Source organism: Dama dama, chromosome 1 (assembly GCF_033118175.1).
Source record: "Dama dama isolate Ldn47 chromosome 1, ASM3311817v1, whole genome shotgun sequence".
Taxonomy (NCBI): Eukaryota; Metazoa; Chordata; class Mammalia; order Artiodactyla; family Cervidae; genus Dama; species Dama dama.
Window position 1 is genome coordinate 24,419,185 of NC_083681.1, and position 23,671 is coordinate 24,442,855.

At 44.1% G+C, this 23,671-nt stretch overlaps 1 protein-coding gene across 5 annotated transcripts in view; it reads left to right on the forward strand.

Annotated features, from left to right (window-relative positions):
- The first annotated feature begins 9,765 nt into the window (after positions 1–9,765).
- Positions 9,766–23,671, forward strand: part of NCAM1 (neural cell adhesion molecule 1) — a 348,410-nt gene continuing 334,504 nt past the window's right edge. For all 5 annotated transcript variants that reach the window (XM_061144838.1, XM_061144856.1, XM_061144847.1 and 2 more), the window contains exon 1: positions 9,766–10,030. In XM_061144838.1, coding sequence (XP_061000821.1) covers positions 9,979–10,030 — 52 coding nt within the window. In that variant the 5' untranslated portion in view covers positions 9,766–9,978. The remainder of the gene's footprint in view (positions 10,031–23,671) is intronic.

Sequence of the window (23,671 nt, forward strand, 5' to 3'; positions counted from 1 at the left end):
CTGGGACAAGTCTGCTCAATCCACAGTTCTTGCTGATGCAACAAGGAATTTCTCTTTCGGAGCCAGTGACTGGAATGAACTCTATGTCTCCTGGGACCCCCAGGAGCTCTCGGGTTCTGTGAAACTCTTGGCACCCCTGCAGTGGCAGGACAAGGAAAGAAATGACTGCCAGTGTTTGGAAGGTGTGTGCAGGGTGGGGGTGGAGGCATTTAGACTCATATTGACTTCAAATTCAGAATTCTTTTGGATTTTGTCACTAATGTAGGACAGCCATGCGATCCTCTTTGGCACTGTGTTTTTTACAGGATGGTTCCAAAGGATTCTCAAGAGGTGTGATGCAATGGCTGTGTCAAGGAGGGAAGAGTTTGGCTCTTCTTGCAGAGAAGCAGTGATGGTGGGAATAGTGGTAATGAATGATGAATGCCTCTGTCTTTCATGGTGAACAGTTGCCATCGTGCTTCCTCCTTTTCTTAACTATTCTCTCACTCCCCAAGGTGCTTGCGTTTAGGAGAAAAGGTGCCACAAGTGGGCACAGGCTCCATGAACGAGACCCTCTCTGGCTTCAAAGATACAGGTGAGCCTGGAGGGACCTAAATTCAGTGTTGGCGCTACCCACTAGGCTGCTTTCCTTGGTGCTGGGGTCAATGCCTGATGGGTTTCAGTGTGTGACCAAGGGAGGCTGTACAACCACAGAACACACGGAGGGACAGGCGGGAGGGGCTGGGCAGGACTGTGTTGGAGAAGTAAAGATAGTCGGAGGAGAAAGGAATACATTTTTTCCCTCTTACCCCAAATCTTCTGGAGCATTAGTTGCCTGCAACTATGATGGCAATTATTCAAGAAAGACAATGGTGTCTGAATCTACACCTTAAAATAAGACCAATTTGTATGTGTGAACAGTTAATCATTGACTGCTGCACTTCTGGACTCTGATCAGTCCCCAAATGTCTTTCTATTATCATGGAAGCTCACAGAAGGAATGAGTAGGGAGCCTGTTATTGTTATCACAGCTAACATTTATTAGGCACTCATTTTCAGCCCAGGAAGTGTGAATTTATTCTTGCCAAGGTTACTAATGATCCTCGTACTCCTAAATATGGTGGATACTCTTCTCCATCCTCATCTGGCCGCTCAGCAGCATGCGTCACATGGCACATCTTCCTTTTCACAAGTCTCTCATCCCTTGGTCCTGAATGCTGGTCTCTCCTGGTTGACCTCCGACCTCACACACTGATGTCGGAGCCTTGGCTCAGTCTTCTCATGAATTCTGCTTTCTTCACCTGAATTCATAAAATTGGAGTTGCTCAGGATCAGGGTCTGGCCTTCCTCTCTTCTCTCTCCTCATTTTAGCCTAAGTGGCTTCATCCTTTCCCATGACGTTATGTACCATTATTGCTGGTGACTCCGAAATTTATACATTCTGCTAAGACCTCTGTCTTCTGACTTCTATACTCATGTCTGATGACCAATGTGACATTTCCACATGAATGTCTCCCAGCTAGATGTAACTTGTCCAAAACTGAACTCTTGATTTCCCCTCCTCTCCAAACAAATCCTCCTGGCAGTTTCGGCATCTTCTCTCTCCTCACATCCATCAGCAAATTTGGCCCATTTTATCTCTGCTCCCCTCCATTTCCTGTCACCTCCTCCCCAGCCTGCACCATCTCCCCCCTGCACCTCTGCAGTGGTTTCTAACTGGCCTCCCCACACCCACTCTTGTTTTCCTATAAGCCATTCTCCACACAGCAGAGTGGTTATTAAAACACAGAAAACAACTCCTGTCACTCTCTGCTGCAAGTCCTCTGGGGGCTTTCTTTGAACTTTGAGTAAAATACAAGCTCCTTGCTTTAGCCTTCAAGGTGGCTCATGTGCTACTTATCTTTTGTTCTTTACCCACTTGCTCTTTCCATCTGGGACTCACGTTATCTTAGTTTCTAGAACCACCCAGATTTTTCTGATCTCAGGGTCTTTGCACATTTCTCTAATGCTCCTCTACCTGGAAATATGGTTAGGTATTTTTCATTCTTTAGGTTGCAACTTAACCTCTCACCTCCTCAAGGAAGCATTCCTTGATCTAAAAGATATCTCTACTGTCATTCTTTAATCAAACAATCCTGTTTATGTCTTTCATGATTCTAGTTATGGTTTATAATTGCTTTTGTCTCTTTGTTTAGTTATTTGTCTTCTTTACAAGCCTGTAAACACATGTGTTCTGTTGACTTTCTTTATTCTCCATGACCAACACAGTGCTTTGGATGTGACAGGGGTTCAGTACTTACCTGTTGAATGAAAGGGTGTCAGGCCTACACTAACCCTCTATGTATGTTACTTTAATGTTCACAAGATGTCTGGAAGACAGATATTTCTCATTTTATGAGCAAGAAAAATACAAAGTTTATAGGTGCAAAATATCTTGCCCAAATCCACAGGTGGAGAAGCTAGGAACTGAAGTTGGACTGTCAAGCTCCAGGACCCGAGGACTCACCTCATGCACTTCATTGCTGCTGAGTAGAAAGGAGAGGAAGTGATCCGGTGTTTAATATTAGCTCAGTTGTATTTTGTGACTTAGAAGATCTTGACATGGAGACCCTGGCTCCTTTCTCCAGACTGCTAAATTACCTGTTTCTTCAGAGGGCTTTTTTCCCCAAAGACCGAACAGGTTTGAGTCTCTGAGGTCTGAGTTCAGTTCAAAGCCAAGAAACTATTTGAACCCATCTTTCCTTCATTGGCACACTGTCACTTTCTAAACTAGCTGTGCAATTTCATGGCCTGATTCTTGTAATTTGCTCTTGTTTCATCTCTCTGTAACTACACTGAAAAAAATAGATCATCCAAGTTGGTGATTTGTGGTAGTTCACTGTCACTCCATTTCCTATGCTCTAGAGTGAGATGCCTAACACATATCCACCCCCAAGATGTCAGCGTGGTCCCAGATACTAGACCAGATAACGACTTGGGGAAGGTTAGAAAACAGCACCCCCCAATCTCTACCAAATTCCTAATAACCTTTTTCTGGGAAAAAAATATTATCCTCAAATTCATACGGACCCTTAAAGGATTGCAAATAGCCAAAATACTCTTGAAAAAGAAGAATAAAGTTGGAGGCCTTATATTCCTGACTTGAAAACTTACTATGAAGCTATGATAATCAAAACAGTGTGGTCATGGCATAAGCAGAAAACAGACCCATGGAATAGAGTCCAGAAATAACTTCTTGCATGTGCGGCCAAAGGATTTGGGACCAAGATGCCAAGACCATTCAACGGGGAAATACTTTACAGCAAATAGTGGTAAAAAAGCTGGATATCTACATCTAAATAAGTGAGTAACACTGGACCTTTACTTCACCCATGCATAAAAATTAACTCAAAATGGATACAGGATCTAAATGTAAGATTTAAATCTATAAAACCAGAAGAAACCATAGGAGAAAATGTCAAGATTTTATAGGTTTGGCAATGATATCTTGAACATGATGTCAAAAGGACAGACAACAAAAGGAAACACAGACAAGCTGACCTTCAGCAAAACTAAACATTCGTGTATCAAAGGGCACCGTCAACAGCGTGAAAAGCTAATCCATAGGAGAAAATGCTTATAAATCATATAATTGATAAGAGATTCATACCCAGAATACATAAAGAACTCTTACAACAGCAAAAACCAAATAACCCAGTTAAAATATGGACAGAGGACTTGAACAGATGTTTCTCCAAAGAAAATATATGAATGGCCAATAAACACACGAAAAGATGCTCACATTTCTAGACCTTATGTGCTCAGCTGCTCAGTTGTGTATGACTCCATTGACTGCAGCCCACCAGACTCCTCTGTCCAAGGAATTTTCCAGGCAAGAATACTGGAGCACGTTGCCATTTCCCACTCCAGGGCATCTTCCTGACCCAGGGATCAAACCCATGACTCACATCTCCTGCATTTGCAGGTGGATTCTTTACCACTGAGCCACCTGGGAGGCCAGATCTCAGGGAAATGAAAATGAAAATTACAATGAGATACCACTTCATACTTATTAGGATGACTGTTGAAAGAGAGGAGGAAAACAAGAGGAAGGAAAAGAGGAAAGGCACGAAAAGAAGCATCAGCAAGGTTGTAGAGAGAAGTTGGAACCCATGTGCATCACTGATGGGAATGTAAAATAATGCCACAGCTGTGGAAAATAGTATGGCAGTTCCTCAAAACTTGAAACCACATGATCCAGCAATTCCACTTCAAGGTGCATACCCAAAAGAAGTGAAACCAGAGACAGGAACAGATATTTACACATCCATGTTCAAAGCAGCTGTATTCACAACAATCAAAAGGTGGAAGCAATGCAAGTGTCCGTCAATGAGTAAATGGATAAACAAAATGTGGTATATGCATACAACAGAAAATTTGACACTTACTACAACTTAGGTGAAGCTTGAAAACATTATGCTAAGTGAAATAAGGCAGAAAAGGGCAAATGTATTATTGTTCTTATATGTGTGACTATTCAGGTTCACAGAGACAGAAAGTAGAATGGTTGTTACTAGGGACTGGGAGAAGAATGGGAAGGGGGATTTATTGTTTAATGAGTACAGAGTTTCAGTTGGAGAAGGTGAAAAGTTCTGGAGATAGATAATGGTGATGGTTGTACAATGATGTGAATGTATTTAATGCTACAGAAGTGTACACTTAAAGTGGTCAAAATGGTTAATTTTATGTTACATATATTTTCTCATAATAAAAAAAAGAAAAAAATATTTAACTTTCCTCCAAATTTTATTTTGATTTACAGCTAAAATTGTGTATAGGATGCTGTGCTAAGCTGCCCAGAGGCCACTTTCAGGGCTGGAGTACTTGCTTCTCCACATGGGAGGATGCTGTCAGCCAATCAGCCTCGAGAGGTTGCCCTTGGCAGCAGAGAGCTGCCTCTCACAAGATCAGGCTCTGTTCCCCAGGCAGCCTGAATCCAATGACCATAACATGCAAGGATATTACAACTAGTTTCACAGCTCCCAGGGTCTGATTGAGGCCTTGTGGGGCCTGCAGCAGGGCTTAACTTCTCCCTCGATCCAACTCGTTTGCTTCCCTTTTCATACAGGTATTGAAAGCACTCTCTAATAAATTTCCTGCAGAATAAGAAAAGGAAGGAAGGAAGAAAAAGAAAGAAAGATAAAGGATCCAAAATGGCAATAGCACTCCTGCATTGTGATTCCGCCATAAAAAACTGTCCTAACAACTAGATAAATACATGATGTGAGGCTTGAAATGTGGTCCTTGAAGTCATCAGTGCAATGGTTTTTCTTTGCCTCCGTCCCATCCTTGGTTTTTGTGGTTACTACCAACACTCAGCTAGATCGATTGATGAGTGTGTACCCGTCCTTCACCAGGGCCTGAGTGGCCTTGATCAGTGAGGGAAGCATGTCAATGACCTAAGCCTCATCACCCAGCAGAACCTAGAAGTCATTTCTCCCGTCAATCAGATCAGGAATACGAGAAGGTAGGAGGGACGTCACTCTAGCTCTGTGGTCCCCTTTCCTGGATCACACTCCCTCTCTAGGCTCGCCTCTCTCTCCCCAGTCCCTCTTAGCCCCAGGCCACTGTCTTTAGCTTTGGTCGTAGGCAGTTGTGTTTCCCAGAATGTATTTCACTCATGTCAAATGTGAAATTGAGTTTCTTGGATATGTGTGGGCCCTGAGATTACGCCTTAGTTCTCCTTTTCAACACCAACATGAAAGAAGTCGTAAAGGAGGAAAAATAGCCATGAGGGCATTTGACTCTAGACTAAATTCATTTTTCCAAGTAGTCGAAGTTAGACTACAAGGTGGTGGTGATGGTGAACAGGAGTTAGCAGTCAACTGAAATGACTTTATAGCCTAATGATTAAATCCCTATAGTAAAGAGAAGAAAAGAAAACCTGCTTTCAAGTTTCCTTCTTCCTCAGGCTTGCCTTTCTCTCCTTGTCCTTATCACACCTCTGCTCCATCCTCACGCAGCTCCTCTGAGAGTGGTCCACATCCCCAGCTTTCCTTCCTGGCCAGCCTTCCATTCCTGGGAAAGTGATCTCTCCTGTTCCCCATGAATGCTGCTCTCTCGGAGACCATTCATGACTTTCCAACAGTCAAGTCCAGGAAACTTTTAAGTCTTCTTATGTGACCACTTCAAAACTTTCTTCTCCTTTCCGTTTGGTGACATTATAATGTTCCGTTTCTCTATCTCTCTGATCGTGTTTTCACTATTTCTTTGGCAGTTCCTTCTGCCCACAGTTTAAATATTGATGGACTCTGGGCTCCTCTCCATCTGACTGTCCATCTTCTGCGCATCTCCACTTGGATGTACCTCAAATATCTCAGAATGCTCATGTCCAGAGCTGACACCAATGCTCCTTGGCTTATTACCTTGTCCAAGTCTGCCCTTCCTCTTCTACTACCAGTCAATGTCACCAGCAGCTACTCAATTGCTCACACTGGAAGCTTTGGCATCATTGCTTTCTTGAGATCTTTGCCAGATATCCCTGAGTTAGAGATATCTTCTTCGGCTCCCCTGTGTGTGCTCAGTTGCTCAGTTGTGTCTGATTCTTTGCGACCCCATGGATGGTAGCCCACCAGGCTCCTCTGTCCACGAGATTTTCCTGGCAAGAAGACTGGAGTGGGTTGCCACGCCCTACTCCAGGGGATCATCCAGACCCAGCGGTGGAACCCGTAACTCCTGCATCTCCTATATTGCAGGCAGATTCTTTACCGCTGAACCACAGGGAAAGCCCTCGGCTCCCCTGTACAAAATGCGAATCCTCCCCCAACTCCCTATCCTCGTACCCCTCTTCATCGCCTCTTGTTTGCTCATATCACCATCTGCATGCTATTTGTCAATTAATTTCTATCTTCCCCATAAGAACAGAAGTCTATGAGGCAAAGATTCTCTGTTGTCCACTGCTGTGTCCTGAGTGTCTAGAACAGTGCTGGGTACCTAGTTGGTACTGAATAAGTATTTGTTGAGTGAATGAATGAATATGTATTTATTGCATGAAAGCAACTCTGATTTCTTCCCCTGCCTTAGACTCCAATCTTCAGAAAGTTCCAAAGTCTCACTGTTTTTGTCTTGGAAATAGTTCTCAAATCTGTACCCTGCTGACTCCTTCTCCAGGGTCACTGCCTTGGATCAGGACCCACCCCTTTCAGAGCACTACTGTGGCCTCCTGGCTGTTCTGCTTGCTATGGCTGATTTCATAGTCCATTCTCCGTTTTACTAGGGAAGCTCCATCTCCTGAGACAGGCCTGAGTGTCTCCTTTCTCTGCTTCAAGCCCTGGATATTCACTCGATAGATACTCACTATGGTGGACCTGACAACCTGGGACCCCGCCCTGGGGAAAGAGGTCTGAGTAGGGACACAGTTCTGTCTCATTTCAAAGTGAGGTTCAGGAAAGAACTGTCACCCAGAACTCAGAGATATGGGCACTGACAAGTGGAGAGCTGACGAATTGGACACAAGTGACGGATCCTGTTAAAAGAACACAGGAGAGACACATGGAGTGTGGACTGGAATGACTGTGGGCCAGAATTCTAGAATGAGTCATCACAACAGAGAGCAACAGCCATACAGGGCAGGGAGGGGCTGGAGAGAGACAGAGAGAGGAAAAAAAAAAGAAATTCAGTCATGCTGAAGTGAGATAGGATTTCCACACCTGCCTGTGTTGAAAAACTAAAAATAGGCACATTCGGGGGAAAATCGTGAGGAATCTTTTAATTCTGCAGATAGGGGCTATAGGGAAGGAGGTTTGCAGAGAATGGTGTGTCTCTCACTCTTGGTAAAATTAGAAACAGAAAAATTATATTTTAGGTATCCCAACCTTCACTGTTTTCCTTGCCCCCTTAGACCTGTTCTCCCCTTCTTTCCCTGTTATCAAAGTCTCTTCCTTAGGAAAAAGTCTAATATATTTATGCACTTAAGTTTACAAGGTTTAATGTGACAATTTTACACGTTAGCCGAACCTCATGTCTGAAGCCAAAGATGCTTGGCTTCAATCCAGCAACCATTAAAACAACAACAGTAACTATATAATTCATTGTACCCAGCACAGGGCTAAGCACAGTGGTTGCTCAATATTTACCAAAAAACTTCCAAAAGCATTATTTATATTATCAAACTCTAGGCATAATCTAAATATCCAACAATGCTAAAACCATTGAAGAACTTTGGAGATGAAGAAATACTATATTGCTATAAAAGATTTCAAAAGACTTTTTAGCTACTTGGGGAAATGCTTATCATGAGATGTTAGGGAAAATGAACAGCATTCAAAGTTCTACTAGACTATGTCAATGGTAAAAATCATATGCATTTACAGAAGACTTAGAAAAGCTGTGGGTATCTCTGGAATCTGTGGGATTTGGGGGATATTTTTAGTTCTTTCCACTTCTGTGTATTTTAAAATTATTTACAGTTGGTATGAGGGAATTATTACAAAGCAAATGTTGTGAAAGATAGATTTGGGGGAGGAAGCCCTTTTTAGGGGCCCATGTATTTCAGTCTGTTGGTATGGCAGGCCTGATCAAATACGTGGGGGTGGGGGGATGGGGGGAGGAGCGGTGGCGGGGTGGGGGAGTGGGGAGTGCAAGCCTCTCCAGTAAGGAGGCTGGCTGGTTAACCAGCAGAGAGCAGGTTTTAAAAGAGTGATACAGCAGTGGAGAGTCTGACCTTTGAAGAAAAATGGAGTGCATGGTGATGTTGGTACACTGGTGCTTTGAACACAGGCAGGCAGCCTTCCTCTGGGAGGGTTTCTCTGTGCTAGGCTAATAGGCTAGTCCAGCAGCTAGAACACCGCCAGCTCCTGATTCTCCCTCACCTTTTGTTCCTTAAACACTCAAGCATTGCTCGGGTGCTGAAACATACCTATTTTAACCCTGCTCCTCCACCCTCTTCTATTAAAAATACAGCTGGAAGATTCACTGAAACTCTTAAGTGTTGGTACCTCAGTGATGATCTGTATTAAAGTCTTTAAGAACTGAGGTGGTATGCCCTTGTAAGAAAATACTATTTAATACAGTGCCTATACCATAAAACCTACATTTAAAAAATCTTGGTTTATAACAGATTTCAGCATTTGTAAACAAGAAAACATTTTCCTTCAGTTATCTCTGAAAAGCCCTTCTAAACATCTGCGTTTTTCTCCTAACTTCAGTTGCTTCCCATCTCCTTCCCTTGGGATTTGTTGCCTCTCTGAGGGAGAGCAAACTTCACAGCCAGTATCAAACAAACCAATAAACAAAACCCAAACCAAACCCCACAACAGCAATCCCTATCCCTCTCCAAATTTCTAATTTCTTGCACTTAAAAAAATGAAGTCCTAGGCTATTCTTATAATTCAAGGATCTTAAGATCTAAATGGAGGATTTGATAACTTTGAAATCCTACGCACACCTAAAATTTCCTTTTTATTATCTACTACTTATTAAAGTACCCAAGCTTCCTGATGAAGGAAGGCTGGTAGGCATTAAGGACCGCGGAGGCTTGGGAGAATTGTGAAAAGCAGAAATCCCAGCTCTGCCTGGAAGACTGCGTGTGAAAGAGCCCGACTCCTCCGGCGGCTCCAGGCCACGTTTTGCAGGCGGCCGCATCTGCCTCCCCTGTCTCTCTTACCTCCTTGATGTGAGGCACTATTTGTGGCCGGCGTGGTGGAAGGACACAGTGAGGTTCTCACCCCCGCCCCCCGCCCCCAGCTCCCATCCCCAGTTCCATCAAAGCGAACCCGGGCCAGCGCAAGGATCTCCGAGTTGCGAGTGTGCTGAGGCTGGGACTGTCACTCATTCTCCGATCAGCGCGTGAACGCATCTCGGCAGCGGCTGGCAGGAAACAATTCTGCAAAAATAATCGTACTCAGCCTGGCAATTGTCTGCCCCTAGGTCTGTTGCTCTGCCGCCGTCCACACTCGCTGCAAGGGGGGGGGGCAGAGAATTCACCGCGGCAAGAACATCCCTCCCGGCCAGCAGATTACAATGCTGCAAACTAAGAATCTCATCTGGACTTTGTTTTTCCTGGGAACTGCAGGTACATTTTCAAAATTATCTTTCTCAATTTGATTTGCTCACTGCCCCCTGCCCCCTCCTCGTCCCCCGAGGAACGCTGTTATTTGGGGGTGGTTTTACGTGGAATGCTAAGGGTGTTCGTTTTCCTTGAGCTGAAGAAGGAGCGCGTCGTCCTTGCAGCCCAGCCGAACCCCGCGCCCTCCCGGGCTGCCTGGACCGGGACAGCCTCCCCGCGCAGCGAGCGCCGGGCGCCCCTCCAGCGCGCCCGCCCTTCCCACTTTGTGTGCCCGCGGCGCTGGGAGCCGAACCGTCCGCTCCCGGGGACGCTGCGGCCGCGCCGGCGATGGGCAGCGCTCCATCCCCGAAAGCGGGCGGCGGGGCGGGGGATGCCGTAGCTCGGTGGTGCAGCCGCACAGGCTCGTCTTCCGTGGGGTAGGGGTTTTCAGCCTGGGCTCCGCGAACAGTGAACAATAAGGCCGGGGCAGCCGCCCGCGATCGTTATTTCCCCGGGTCTAATAAAGTGGGACTCGCCGCCTTTGCGCCTACCCCCTTGCCTCCCCGCCCCGGAGAAATAACGGTTTGCAAAAATGGGGCGAAATGGGCAGAATCTCAGGGCTCTGTGGCCGTTATTGCACCTCCCTGTCGATATGACGTTAGTTTTTCATTTGCCAAATTGCTGGTTAGTTGCAAAGCCTGCTCTCGGCCCGGAGCAAGGAGGGATGGGAGGGTCGAGCGCTGCGTTTTGACAGGAGGAAGTGCGGAGGGGCGGAGGGCGAGGAGGGCGTGATCGGGGCTGCCTGGTGTGTGTGTGCGCGCGTGTGTGCGCGCGTGTGCCTTCACACGCACCGCGAACCCCGTGTTGCACGGTGCAAGAGAAGAATGGCAGGTAGCCTCTCGAAACACCTCGCCCCAGTCTCCTTTCTTTGGGCGAGGTTCCCGATCCTGGCAAAGTGCGAACAATAGGGATCTGGGAGGAAGACAGTAGTGATGCTCCCGCGGGTGGCGGGGGCCGCGCCGCCGCCCAAAACACCTTGGCGGCCGGGAGGGAGGTGATTTTTTTTTTTCTCCCTATTTGGGGTATTTCCACCCTAGCCTCCCTGGAAGATTCTTCTGTGCGTGCCCACCCTCCCCTCCAGCTGCTCACCCCACCCCACCCCGCCTCACCCCACCCCACCCCACCCCACCCCAGGATTTGCATTTTGGAGCTGACGGACGGGAATAAAGGAGACGGGGCTGCAGAGAGCTGGGTGGGGTGGGCGGACATTCTGGGCTGGGGGGCGGGGGGGGGGGCGTGTGCTGGGAGAAGCGCCCGAGGAGAGCCGGGCGAAGGGGTCTGTGCGTTGCGACCGCCGCTGCCAGACGCCGCTGGAGCGGCCCTAGACCGCCGGGCCCGAGTGCCGGAGAGCGGGCCGGGGAGCACCCAACGCGCCCCCTCCCCGGGCGGCACGAGAGCCGCGCGCGGCCGCCGCCTCCAGCCAACACGGGTCCCTTCTCCGGCGACCAATCAGAGAGAGGCTGGCTGGGCGGGAAGCTGCGAGAGGCTTTTTATTTCGGCGCGGGTGGCGGCCCGGGGCTGCCAGCACCGTCTCCGGGTGCTCCAGCCTAACGGTCTCGCTCATCGCCCCCACCCCAGGCCGGGAGGAACCCCGCCCTGGGGCCGGACCCCCGCCCGGGCCGCAGTTTCCGAGGAGATAACGTGGAGTCGAGGTGGTCACCGGGAGGTCTCCCGGCCCGACCCGCCCGTGCTCGCCCACTCGCGCCTTCTGCACGCTGGCCTGGACCATCCCTCCCGCCCCTTCGGCACACACACACGCGCGCGCGCGCGCGCACACACACACACACACACACACACACACACACACGGGCTCGCGCGCGCACGCCGAGCCGTCTGGGCCGGAGCGTGTGGTCCGGGAGGGCGCAGAGGCTGGGCGCACCGACGCGCGTGCGCTGAACGGCGCGCCCCGGGCCGGGGGCGCCGCCGGGGGCGGGGCTTTGGCCGGGGATGGGGGGCGCGAACCTCCTGACTGGGGGCCAACCCCGGCTGACCCCTGGTTCTGTGCCCACTGCCCGCTGCCCAGGGGCGCCCTGTCAGGCCTTCTCACGTCGTCTCGGTAGGTCTCCAGCGCGCGATTGATTTCCCTGCACCGCGCGAGAGTGTGTGTGAGATTCTGGGGCCTTCTGTCCCCTAGGTGGGGGCATGACCTTACAGACCTGATCTTTGAGGGGCTCTGGGGGATCGCTCAGCTGTCCTTTCCAAGCCCGTGATGAGTGTAGCTCTTGGTGTTGGGATTCCCCAGGGAGTTACAGCAGGTACACGCCCAGGGAATCCCAGACTGGATGTTCTTGGCTGCCAAGGCATGGGTGGCTTTCTGACCAGTGTGCTTTGAAAGGAAAGCATCCTTTTTCCGGGACCCTGGTAACGTGAGGACGGGGAGAAGGCAGAAAGAACGAGAAACACATGCGAGGTTGCTTAACCAAAGAAAGAAGTTGAGCGGTTTTCCAAAGAGAAATAATTTTCCATTAAAGCATTGTTTTCACCATTAAAAAAAAAATGTGGAGTTCAAGTCAGAGGGTCAGGAGAGAAACAGAAATGACAGAGCAGCCTTCTCTCTCCCTCCCTCTCTCTCTCTCCCACCCACACACATACACGTTTTGCTGTTTTTTTTTTTTTTTTTTTTTTTTGCCTCCAGTATTCTAGCATCTCCAGGGACAATGGTGGTTAAGTCAGTGCACGACTGGGAACACATGAAGATTTAAATGTAAGGTGTGTTCATCTTAATATACCAAAGGAATCGGGTCTGCTGCCCCTCTGTCATTTTGGTGTCTTCTGCGCCTTAGTAATAAAATAAAAGGTTGTGGAATTACAAATTTGAGTTTATCATGATGCCAGTTTTAGATGTTTTGTGGAAAAATTGATTGAATGATCTGGAATGGCTATTAAGTCATACGTTTATTTGATAATTTTTGCAATTCTCTGCCAACTTGGAAGAGTCAGGGAGTGATCAGGACTGGTTTTCTAACAAGATGCACCAGAACAAGAACAAAGAGCACCTTTGCTACCCAAAAGCTAGCTTGCATGTATATATATAGTACATATTGATATCATTCTCTAAATGAATTAAGATATGTTTCAGCAGAGTTTGCTGTCAATACAGTTATGGTGAGCTATATTTTTTTTATCGGTTTTCATTTTACGATCAGTAATGTATGTTTCTGAACAAAGTTTAATGGAATGTAATAGAGCCGTGCTGTGTCCCACTCTTTGCGACCCGAAGAACTGTAGCTTGCCAGGCTCCTTTGTCCATGGCATTTCGCAAGCCCACTGGCGTGGGCTGCCATCTCTTTCTCCAGGGAATCTTCCAGACCCAGGAATTGAACCCTCTTGTCCTGAATTGGCAGGCGGATTCTTCACCCCTGAGCCACCTGGGAAGCCCATAGTCTTAACACTTACTGTTTTTTAGAGTTAGTTTTTCAAGAAGCTTCCCCTCTCTTTCCCTGACAGATTAAACTTGATGACTTCTTTCCAGATACCTTTACCCAGAATTGTTTTTTTCTTTGAAAATAATATTAAAATAGCAGACAATAGCAGGACACATACTTTTTCCATAAGGTGGTTCATTGAAGTGTCTATGCTAATTGATTAAGCTATGGGTTTGTTGATTTAAATGGTGTTTCTTGAGTTTGATAGTTCAAGAATTAAAGTAGTAATTGTTTGCAAAAAAAATTCATGGTGTGGATGTGCTGTTTTCAAGGACTGTAGGTGCTTAGTCAAAGCAGCAATAAGAGAGGAAAAAACCCCAAATTTTGAGAGTTTTGCATAGCACTTTTCTTTAGAATACATTTATCATTAATTAGCTTCCTCAGATAGGTAATATGTCATTTAATGTAAGTGATCTATATCTGTATTTTTTTTTTTCTGTCACAGGGAACATCTTAATTGCCTTTCAAAATAAATAGCACCATTTTGTCATTCAAATACTAATCTTTTGACATGACAGATGTTTTTGTTTGCTGCAGAACCCAGTTTTGTAAATTACAGACAGTATCTTGTAAACTTCCCACTGCTCGAAATAGGGACTTCAGAATTTCTGATCTAAGCAGTGAATCTTTTAAGGTGACAAAGCCTCTATTTAATATTTGAATTCCCCACGTTTACGTCTTCACAATTAAAGAACTGGGGCTGCTTCCCAGACTCAAAGGGACTTCAGTGCTGATGGCAGACCTCCAAAGATATTTTACAGACAATCCTTCCTGTCTTGGTGAAAAATAAGTGATTGACTACCTGTTGCTCATGAACGTTTTGAACTTTCGCTGCTGATCTTGGTTCTGCGGTGCTGGAGAGCAGAACCAGTCAGCAGGAGGAGGAGAGACGAGACTGGCAGCTGCCCTCGTCAGTCTTATGGGAACAGTCACTCTGGCAGGAGACAAAGGCATCTTAAAAGGCTCTCCTGTGCTATTTAAGTATTGAGCTTTTGAGCACACACATGTCTTATGCTGCCAATATAAATGTTTTAATGTAAATTCCATAACTGATAATTCTTCCGTTTAGGTATTATTAGATAATTCTTCAATTCCCCTAACCCTATATAGGCTAGGAAACTTCTGGAATGTTAAAAGAAGGGACAGGAAATTATACATAGCACTTTTTTTCCAGTCTTAAAAATGAATTACAAATTAAACCAAATTGAAAACATGACTCAACAGGCCATATAATGATAACGGCTGTTTGAGGTTTGAATCAAGAAGTCAAGATTAAGATCCCTTTAGTTAAAAAGGAAGAAATAATATGATTCCAGAGGAGGATTTTATACATCTCTTAAAATACTCAATGAGGCTTTGAGCAGTATCGTCAGAGTTGGCCTGTTAGGAAGAGTGAATACCCAAGGACCTCTCTGAGTCTTGATGAATAGGTCTCTATGAGATCCAGAGTTTCTCATATGAGAAAACCATGTAGTGAACCCACTACCAACGATACAGGCAAATGTACTTAGCTACTGTACAGTGGTACAACGCAGAAGTCAATCTGAAGGTCAGAGGCATGTCAACTTTAGCCCTTTTTGTTATTGGATCTTGGTGCCACACTTAAAACCATTTGCTGGTATACAGGGATGTAAATTATCTGGCACCATTATGCCTTTTTGTTTCCTGGTGTTGAAACGCCGTCTCTTGGCTGAAGATCCTCATTAGGAGCGCTGCCTTTTGATGTTGGTGTGGGAGCCAATGGTGGCCATCCAGGCACGTTCAGCACACTACACTTGAAATGCTGTTAGGCCGTGTCTACACGCAGCCACTGAGTTCAGTGTTTTCAGCTAGGTAGCCACACTTTTTCCTTCCTGCAGAATTAATTTAACTTCCAAGCAATCACTCAAAGAGGACTGTGCTCAAAGAACAAAACATTTGGTCTATCTTGTGTATTTGTGTGTGTTTTTTAAAGGTTTTAATAAACCTGTTAGGCATTCTTTTTCTCCAGATATATGTAGATATGATTGTAGATATGACTTCAGTTCCAAGATTGCCGCGCTGGTGGGACTTGAAAGGCTTTTGTCTAACCTGTGTTCCACTGGATATGCTCACTGAATACGTTTTGATTTGTAGCTGCAAACCCTGGCAACATCTGGCCCTGTTTTCCATTCTGTACCATTCCTGAGAGATCAGATTACCTCACCATTTAGGATTATTCATAGTGGTGTCACACCAGTAGGGATTGGGTTACAATAGGTATTCTCTTAAATAGTTCATCAAATATGTTTATTGAGTGCCAGCTTTTTATCATCAGCTCTGTGGGGAATTACAAAGCACTGCGATGACCTAATTTCTGCTGTCAAGGAACCCTGTGAGTAGGGGAGCCTAGAGATTGAGAGTGGCCGGTGGCCCTCGGGTAACACCCCAGGCACATGGATCCTTTATTAGTTGTCTGATCCCGGGTGAGTCAATTCAGTTCTCTAAGTTCATTTCCTTTTCTGTGAGGTAGGAAAATTAGCAATACCTCCTTGTTAGAAACCTTGTGAATATTTTAGAATGCACATGAGCTGTGCTTATTAAAGAGAAAGAGGGGTGTATATGGATCTAGAAAAAAAATTATTCAGACATCATGCTCTTTTTAGATAGACTTTAAAAAAGGATGTTAAAGTACTGTATTTCAATGATTAGAACTAGATTTTTAAAAATCTTGTTTTAAATATGCCTGCCATGTTGTTGGTTATGAATACTTCAGAGAGAAAAGGGTCTTAGGAGGTTGAAAGTTGTTAGCAAAAGGATTCATCTGGGTTTCATGGGTCCGAAAGGTCTGTGATTTTGATGGCAACTCAGAACTCTCTTGCTTTTGACTGTGAGCACAGGTCGCCAGACCTGCATCGCCCCCCGAGCCTTGGAAGGGACCCATGCAGCTAAGGAGTCCATGCAAACATCTGACTTGTCGTGGAAACTATTTTGGCCTGCTTGGACCCACTCGCCTGAGAATACAAACTAATTGTTCCAGTGTGTTAAATAAATACCTCATAAAGGTTGTTTGTATAGTGCTTTGAAGATGAGAACCATGTATCAAAATCAAAGGTATTTTTGAAAAGAAAAGGCTATTTGACCTATATTTTATAGACTGTCTTTAGTGAGAACTGAGGTGATTAAATGTGTCTCACTGCCGATATTTTTATAAATTACAAACTGGAATAAAAATAAGCTAATTGCTTATTACTCAGATGAGTCAAACATAAGTGCCCTATTGGTGAGGCTGGAAGAGGTTTGCCAGCTAAAGGCATAGGATACTGGAGAAGAGACGGAAGGTTTTGTTTTAGCCATCAAAGGGGATAAACTGGATATGTAATCCTAATTAGTGTATCTTATTTGTCATCTGTATACAATTCACAGAGGTTTTGATCATTATGTCTCTTAATCTTCATATCTTTCATTTGGTAAGTATTAATCGAGTAGGTACTGGGTGCTGGGTGCTGGGAATGCAGTGGTAAACTAAACGTATATCATCCTTGTATAGAGCTTCCAGTCTAAGAGTGTGGAGGAATATAGACATTAACAAAGTAATTCACACACATCTTTATAGTTACGTATTCTGATTAAAAAGTAAGAAAAGGATCAGGGGGCTATGAGAGATTATCAGGGGGAAGTCCATCTTTGGATAGTTGGGGAGGTAAACAGATAACACTGAAAAAACTCTGAAGTAGGAAGGACAGATGCTCCTCTTAGTTGAAGGCATGGTTGATTGATTGCTTAACAAATCTTGGTTGAATCACAGCCGACATTCCTGACTTTCTCAATTCAGAGAACTTTCTGGAAACCTTGTGATGGTCAAATAGTTTCAGGAATTGTGCTGGGTTTCAGTTATGAAGTTGAGTAAGGTGTGTCTCTGCGTCTGGAGCTTACCATCTAGTGTGGGGGAGGCATCTGTACTTATAAATACAGACATGAGTTAAATACCATTGGAACACAACGGAAGCAATTAATTCGGCTTGGGGCTCCCTTGAGGTGGGTAAGGAGCCTCAGTTTGCCTTCATGGGATGAAGTAAGAAGAGGTGATTCAGCAGAACCAATGCATAGAGACCTGGATGTATACAGTCATATCTGGGGAACAGTGTGGGGTGCTTGGGGAGAAGTGGCCAGAGATGAGGAGAAAAAACAATTCTCGGGGCCGGATTGTGTTAGGTCTTGAAACAGAAACTGAGGCTAGGAGAGTAAGTGATTTACTCAGGTGAAGCTCGGACTGTAACTTCCTTTCTTTGACTGCATTTCATCCTTTCCTAAGGTTAGGATAATTTGAATACATATAGGATCAGCCAGGCCTCCTGGGTGGCTCAGTGGTAACGAATGTGCCTATAGGGCAGGAGATACTGAAGACACGGGTTCGACCCCTGGGTGGGGAATGGCAACCCACTCCAGTATTCTTGCCTGGAGAATCCCATGGACAGAGGAGCCTGGCATGCTACACTCCACGGGCTCGAAAGAGTCAAACACGACTGAGGTGACTTAGTGCACCATCAGAGTATATGCCAAGCAAAGGTGAACTTGCTTGCCTTCTGGATCTGATGGAAATGAGGGGGGAGTGGTAGGCAGTATTAAGAGCTTTGGAATCTGACAGGTCTGGGTCAAAGTCACTGTCACTGACATTCCACAAGTTGCTGCATCCCCTCTCCATAAAATGGGAAAAGTGACACCTGCATTATGGGTTTTGGTGAGCTTTAATAATTCATGTATGTAAGATAGGTCATATACAGTAGGCACTCAAAGTTGAGCGCTGAAGAATTGATGCTTTTGAATTGTGGTGTTGGAGAAAACTCTTGAGTCCCTTGGACTGCAAGGAGATCAAACCAAATTGTAAAGGAAATCAGTCCTGATTATGCATTGGGAGGACTGATGCTGAAGTTGAAACTCCAATACTTTGGCCACCTGAAGCAAAGAACTGACTCATTGGAAAAGACCCTGATGTTGGGAAAGATTGAAGGTTGGAGAAGGGGACAATAGAGAATGAGATGGTTGGATGGCATCACTGACTCGATGGACATGAGTTTGAATAGACTCTGGGAGTTGGTGATGGACAGGGAATCCTGGTGTGCTGCAGTTCATGGGGTTGCAAAGAGTCAGACATGACTGAGCAACTGAACTGAATGGAACTCAATATTTGTTTTTAAAGTTCATCCTCCATGGAGGTTTTGTTTGAAATGCTTATTAAACTGGTGTGAATGGGATGTGCAGAGTTTGTGCTGGAAGCTGAGGGGAAAAACAAAATACATTTAGTGTATTATACTGGTCCTGCAGAGGCTTTCAGATGGCTGGGGAGAAAACACTTAGTTCAGGTGGCAGGAAATCCTGAAAGGTACTATGTGAGTAAGTGCCTGGAGAGAAGGAGGCAGACAATAATTGTGAGAATTATTCAGAAAGCCAAAAATCATCTTAGTTGGTTTTCATGTCTGGGGAAAAAGATGTGGCAGAGCTACTGATCTCAAGCTCCAGAACATAAGGATAAAAAAGAGGAAGGACCAGTTCTCTGTAGGAGATACATCTAGCTGGAGGATCCTTAGTGTTGAGGAGCAATGAAAGCAGACTGGATATTGGGACAGGTCTTATTAAAGTCTTAAATGCTGAACAAAGGAGGGGGTGCTACTGGGGATGTAAGAAAAATCATTTTGTAAAATATTCAAGGGTATAGTCAGCTACAGCAATGAAATACCTGCTGTGTTAGGCTCTGCGTTTGATGGCAGCTGTGAATTAGCAGAGAAGCAAGTAGGGCCTAATTGGTCATGAGATCATTGCAGTCCTTAAAGGGAGTTTTGGTTTTATGTGGCAAGCCCTATAGGAGCTGGACGAAACCGTGAATTGGTGAAAGGATTTTTGTGCTACGTTATAAAAAATTAGCTAGATGATGGAGAACTTAGAGGCTGGAAGATAGGAAATTCAGTTGAAGCTGCTTTGAAGGCCTGTGAAGTGCAATGAAAGTCTTGTTTTAAGAGTTGGAAAATGTGTATGTGAAGAAAGGGAACAGTTGGGTTTAGATTTTAAAGATTTGGGTTCAACATTTGGCTCTGTTACCAACTAGCCTAGTTTATCTGTGAAAGTTGCTTAATATCTTCGAACTGTAATTTCATCATTTGAATAGAAAAATCAAATCAAATAATATATGTGAAATTCACAACAGACCAAAGTACTTAACTATACCTTTTATAAATAGACACACAGCTGAAAGGTCTTACAAAAATCAAATTTTGTGTATCAGAGCTGCTTGTTCAAGAAATACAATTGTGATATATCAATATTTTATAAAGCAGGTAATCTTGGAAAGATATACTTGTGGTAACTTTGGGTAAGAATGAAAAGGATGCACAGCTGATACCCTGGCGATCACAAATCAGCCAGAAGAGGAAATGATAGGTCCAAAATGGTAGCAGACTGAGAGAGAAAAACATTTATGCTATAAACCCAGAGTAATGCAATAATCATGGTACTGTCAGCCTGATAGGGAATTGGGAAGAAGGGCTCACCTTGGATGAAGAATGGATACCCTCAGTTTTATGCACATTAGGTTTCAGAAAAAATTCGGGCATCCTTGTGTCTTAACTTGTAGGTCAGTATTTTTCAACCATGGGTGGTGGAATCTATTCAGTTGGCTTCTACTAGCGTTAAAGAAAGGAAGGAAGGGAAAAAAAGGGAGAAAGAAGAAATCGAATAAAATAGAGAGTATATCTTATGTAGTAAGGGTAGATATTGTTTTGTGAAACTTTTGTTGATCTGGCTGTGATGGAAAACATATATTGTGTTATGACTCGGGTCAGAAGAGTTAGAAAGCTAATGTCATAGATGGAGGAATATAGAACTAGAGGGAAAGCAAAACTGCCTGGAGTGCGGAGAAGGGGTAGGGAGGAGATTTAATGGGTTTGGGGGGAGAGGGAGAGCAATGACAGTGAAAATACTTACCGAGCATTGCCGCAGTCTGTTAGCTGCAGATGTAAAACAAAACCCCAAAACTCTCAAGTACAATTCCTTGATAGTAAGAGAGCTTACTGTCTAGTGGAGAATGAAAAGACAGCTGGGAATACCAGGTAGCATTTAAAGCCAGTACGTGGCTAAGATTGTCGAGGCAGGATAAAGATTGCCTGTGCCCCAGGGGAGATTGGAAAACTCTTCACAGTGTAAATGAGAGCTGAAAGAGATTTAAAGGAAGGATTTAGCGTGGATGAGGTACGTTACTTGTTGCATGTTTGGGTGGAAGCTTGGAGGTAACCCAGCTAAGGAGATCAAGAAGACAGAGTCGTAGTAGTCTGTATTTTTATCCTTTTTCAGTGGAGAGAAAACACCATGAATTACAACTGGTACACTGTGGAGTCTTTATCACACCTGGAGCATTTGTGTTGTTGTATTTATGTCGCATCTGTAATGGTACTTGTCCATAATTTATGAAGTGATATTGAGCAAATAAAGGGGACCAGAGCCTCGCAGTATGAATGCCTGGGTTAGAGAAGGATAATAATGTTAATAGAAGAGTTGTAGAGCAAATGGAATTTATAAGCATCATCTCAGTTTTGTTTTAAAAATCTTTTTCACTTTTTAAGACTGGAAGAAGATTATTTTTATACAATCTGAGCTTTCTCTAATGAGCTTAATGTTCCGATTGCAAAACAAATAGTGCAATGAAAAAGAGGACCACAGTGCTCATCGTGGTTAAGAGAATAAGGAGGATGAGACTCAAGGAGAATCTTTGGATTTGGAGGAGAATGGAAACGTTAGAGTAATTTCAGTCGGAGAGTGAAATTCAGGTTCTTAGAGTCAAAGGTGGAGGAAGAGCTGATATCTTAAGACACTTGGCCAAAAACAAGGGGAGAAGAGGTAGTTGGGAAGGCTTCAAGCTCAGGGCTGTCTGGCACTGTACCTGCACACCAAGGGAAAGAGCCAAGAGAGACTGGTAGGAACACGCACATGACCTTTTTTCAAATTTCTAAACATTTTTATTATAGCCAAAGAAATCCCATACCCATTAGTCATTAGTTTTCATGGAAAATTTTCTAAAATCTGTCCTTCCTGTCACGTTTTAGATGCATTGCTTTTATCAGATCAGCAGAGGAGTGGGTGGTAATGGTTGAGATTGACCACTTTTCCAATGTTCTTTGGTTTATATTTCAGCTCCCAAGTGTCTATTCTGTCCACGATAGATACTGCCAATTACCAGTTAAGCTGTGGTTGCTATATGATAATTCTATTCAGGACACAAATGGAAACCTTAAAGATCTGCTGTTGTATGCATGAGAAGATCTAAGTTTAGTGCAGACACTTTGATTTAAGTTGATATTATAAATTACCTTCCTTTCTTAATTTACTGTCTGTTTTTGGTGTTCTATAGGCAATGCATACTGTAGGGGGCGCCTCATGGATCTTTTATATCAAACTTGATTTTGAAAGGTGCCTTTCCTGCTGTCCATGACCTTGAGCCAATAATTGAATCTCTCCAAAACTCAGTTTATTTATCTGTGAGACAGGGATAATAATACCTACATAAAAGGGTTATTGTGAAGATAAAATGAGGTAATTCATACAGCTGTCTGGCACATAGTAAACTCAGCCATTTTTTCTCATTTCCTTTCTTTCTGCTAAAGTTCACAGTGAAGGGGTGCACAATGAGTGTTGGATTTAAGTATTGATTATAATTAGAGTCACATTTTCTTCAATTTATTTTTCATTCTCTGAGAGTTCAGAGTTGAACTCACCATTGAGTTGCGACTGGGTTAGAAATGCCTTGGCTGATTGCTTAGCTGTTTTATCTTTAGTGAAAGCAAAGTGGTCTCGATTTTGAGAAAAGTAGTTTATAGAGCAAATGAGTTCATATAGATTCTTCTTTCTATTTGCATAGAGTTAATATTAAACTTGTCAATGGTGGGAGGCTTCAGTTCAGTTCAGTCGCTCGGTTGTGTCCGACTCTTTGTGACCCCATGGACTGCAGCACACCAGTTAGTGTCTATCACTAACTCCCGGAGTTTACTCAAACTCATGTCCATCAAGTTGGTAATGCCATCCAACCATCTCATCCTCTGTCGTCCCCTTCTCCTCCTGCCTTCAATCTTTCCCAACCTCAGGGTATATTTAAGTAATGGCTGCTGATAAAGACCCTGTTAGTAGCACTTCATTAATACGGAAGTCATTTGTCTGGCAACCTTTTATTTTTTGGAGCATGAAGAATTAAGGGAAAGAGTGAAGAAGTGAAAGAATGAATCCTCTGGATAGCCAAAATAGATAACCCCCAAGCCCATGCATTGAATTGTATGCATTTAATTCATAGTCTTAGTTGCTCAGTTGTGTCCGACTCTTTGCGACCCTGTGGTCTGTAGCCTGCCAGGCTCTTCTGTCCATGGGACTTGATTCATTAGACATTAAATAAAGACCTTTATTCAGAAAGAGCTCATATATTCTTCATTAATTTCTATACTCTACCACATTTATAAAGACTCCTATATTCAGATTAGCATCAAGGAAACATGACTGCTAGGTACAGGTGCACTGATGGGAACAAGATGCAGTAACTTGAATGGATGGGAAAATTATGAGACTCAAACTCAGGAACATAGAAAGCATGCCAATCTTAGCCATTTAGTATTTGGTTAAAAAAAAAAAAAAAGCCCTATGCATCACAGATGCTAAGGGAATGTCTCTAAAACAGTGCAGTGTAAATAATGCCTATTCATAACTAAACCTCATTTTCAAGCAGCAGGGAACAATTATACCGACTCAGTTATTGAGCATATGTCTTTTGTGTTCAACTCTGTGCTAGGTGCTAAAGGAGCTATGACTTTTTCCCATATAGTTGAAAAATAAAGCAAAGATAAACATAGGTACCATTATCTATGAAAGAGGTAATGTAATTAGTGTTAGTCATCTGGAAAATTGACTCGAGACATTCTAATCTCTAAGGATTTAGGACAAAGATTTCATATTTCACTCTTATAAAGTGACTTTGTTATACTGTACAGCTTCTCAGTCTGGCTTGCAGCCCACAGTTATTTACCACTAAGATAAGGTGGGTCGGTTCGTTTCTCTTCTTTCTGCTAAGTTATTCTAAATGTATCTTGAGATTAAAGATCCTAACTAGTCAAGCAATTGCAAGTACTTGGTTGTCACTCCTCTCTTCTTTCTTGAATTTAATGTTTACTTTTGGCAAATTGAAATGTTCACATTT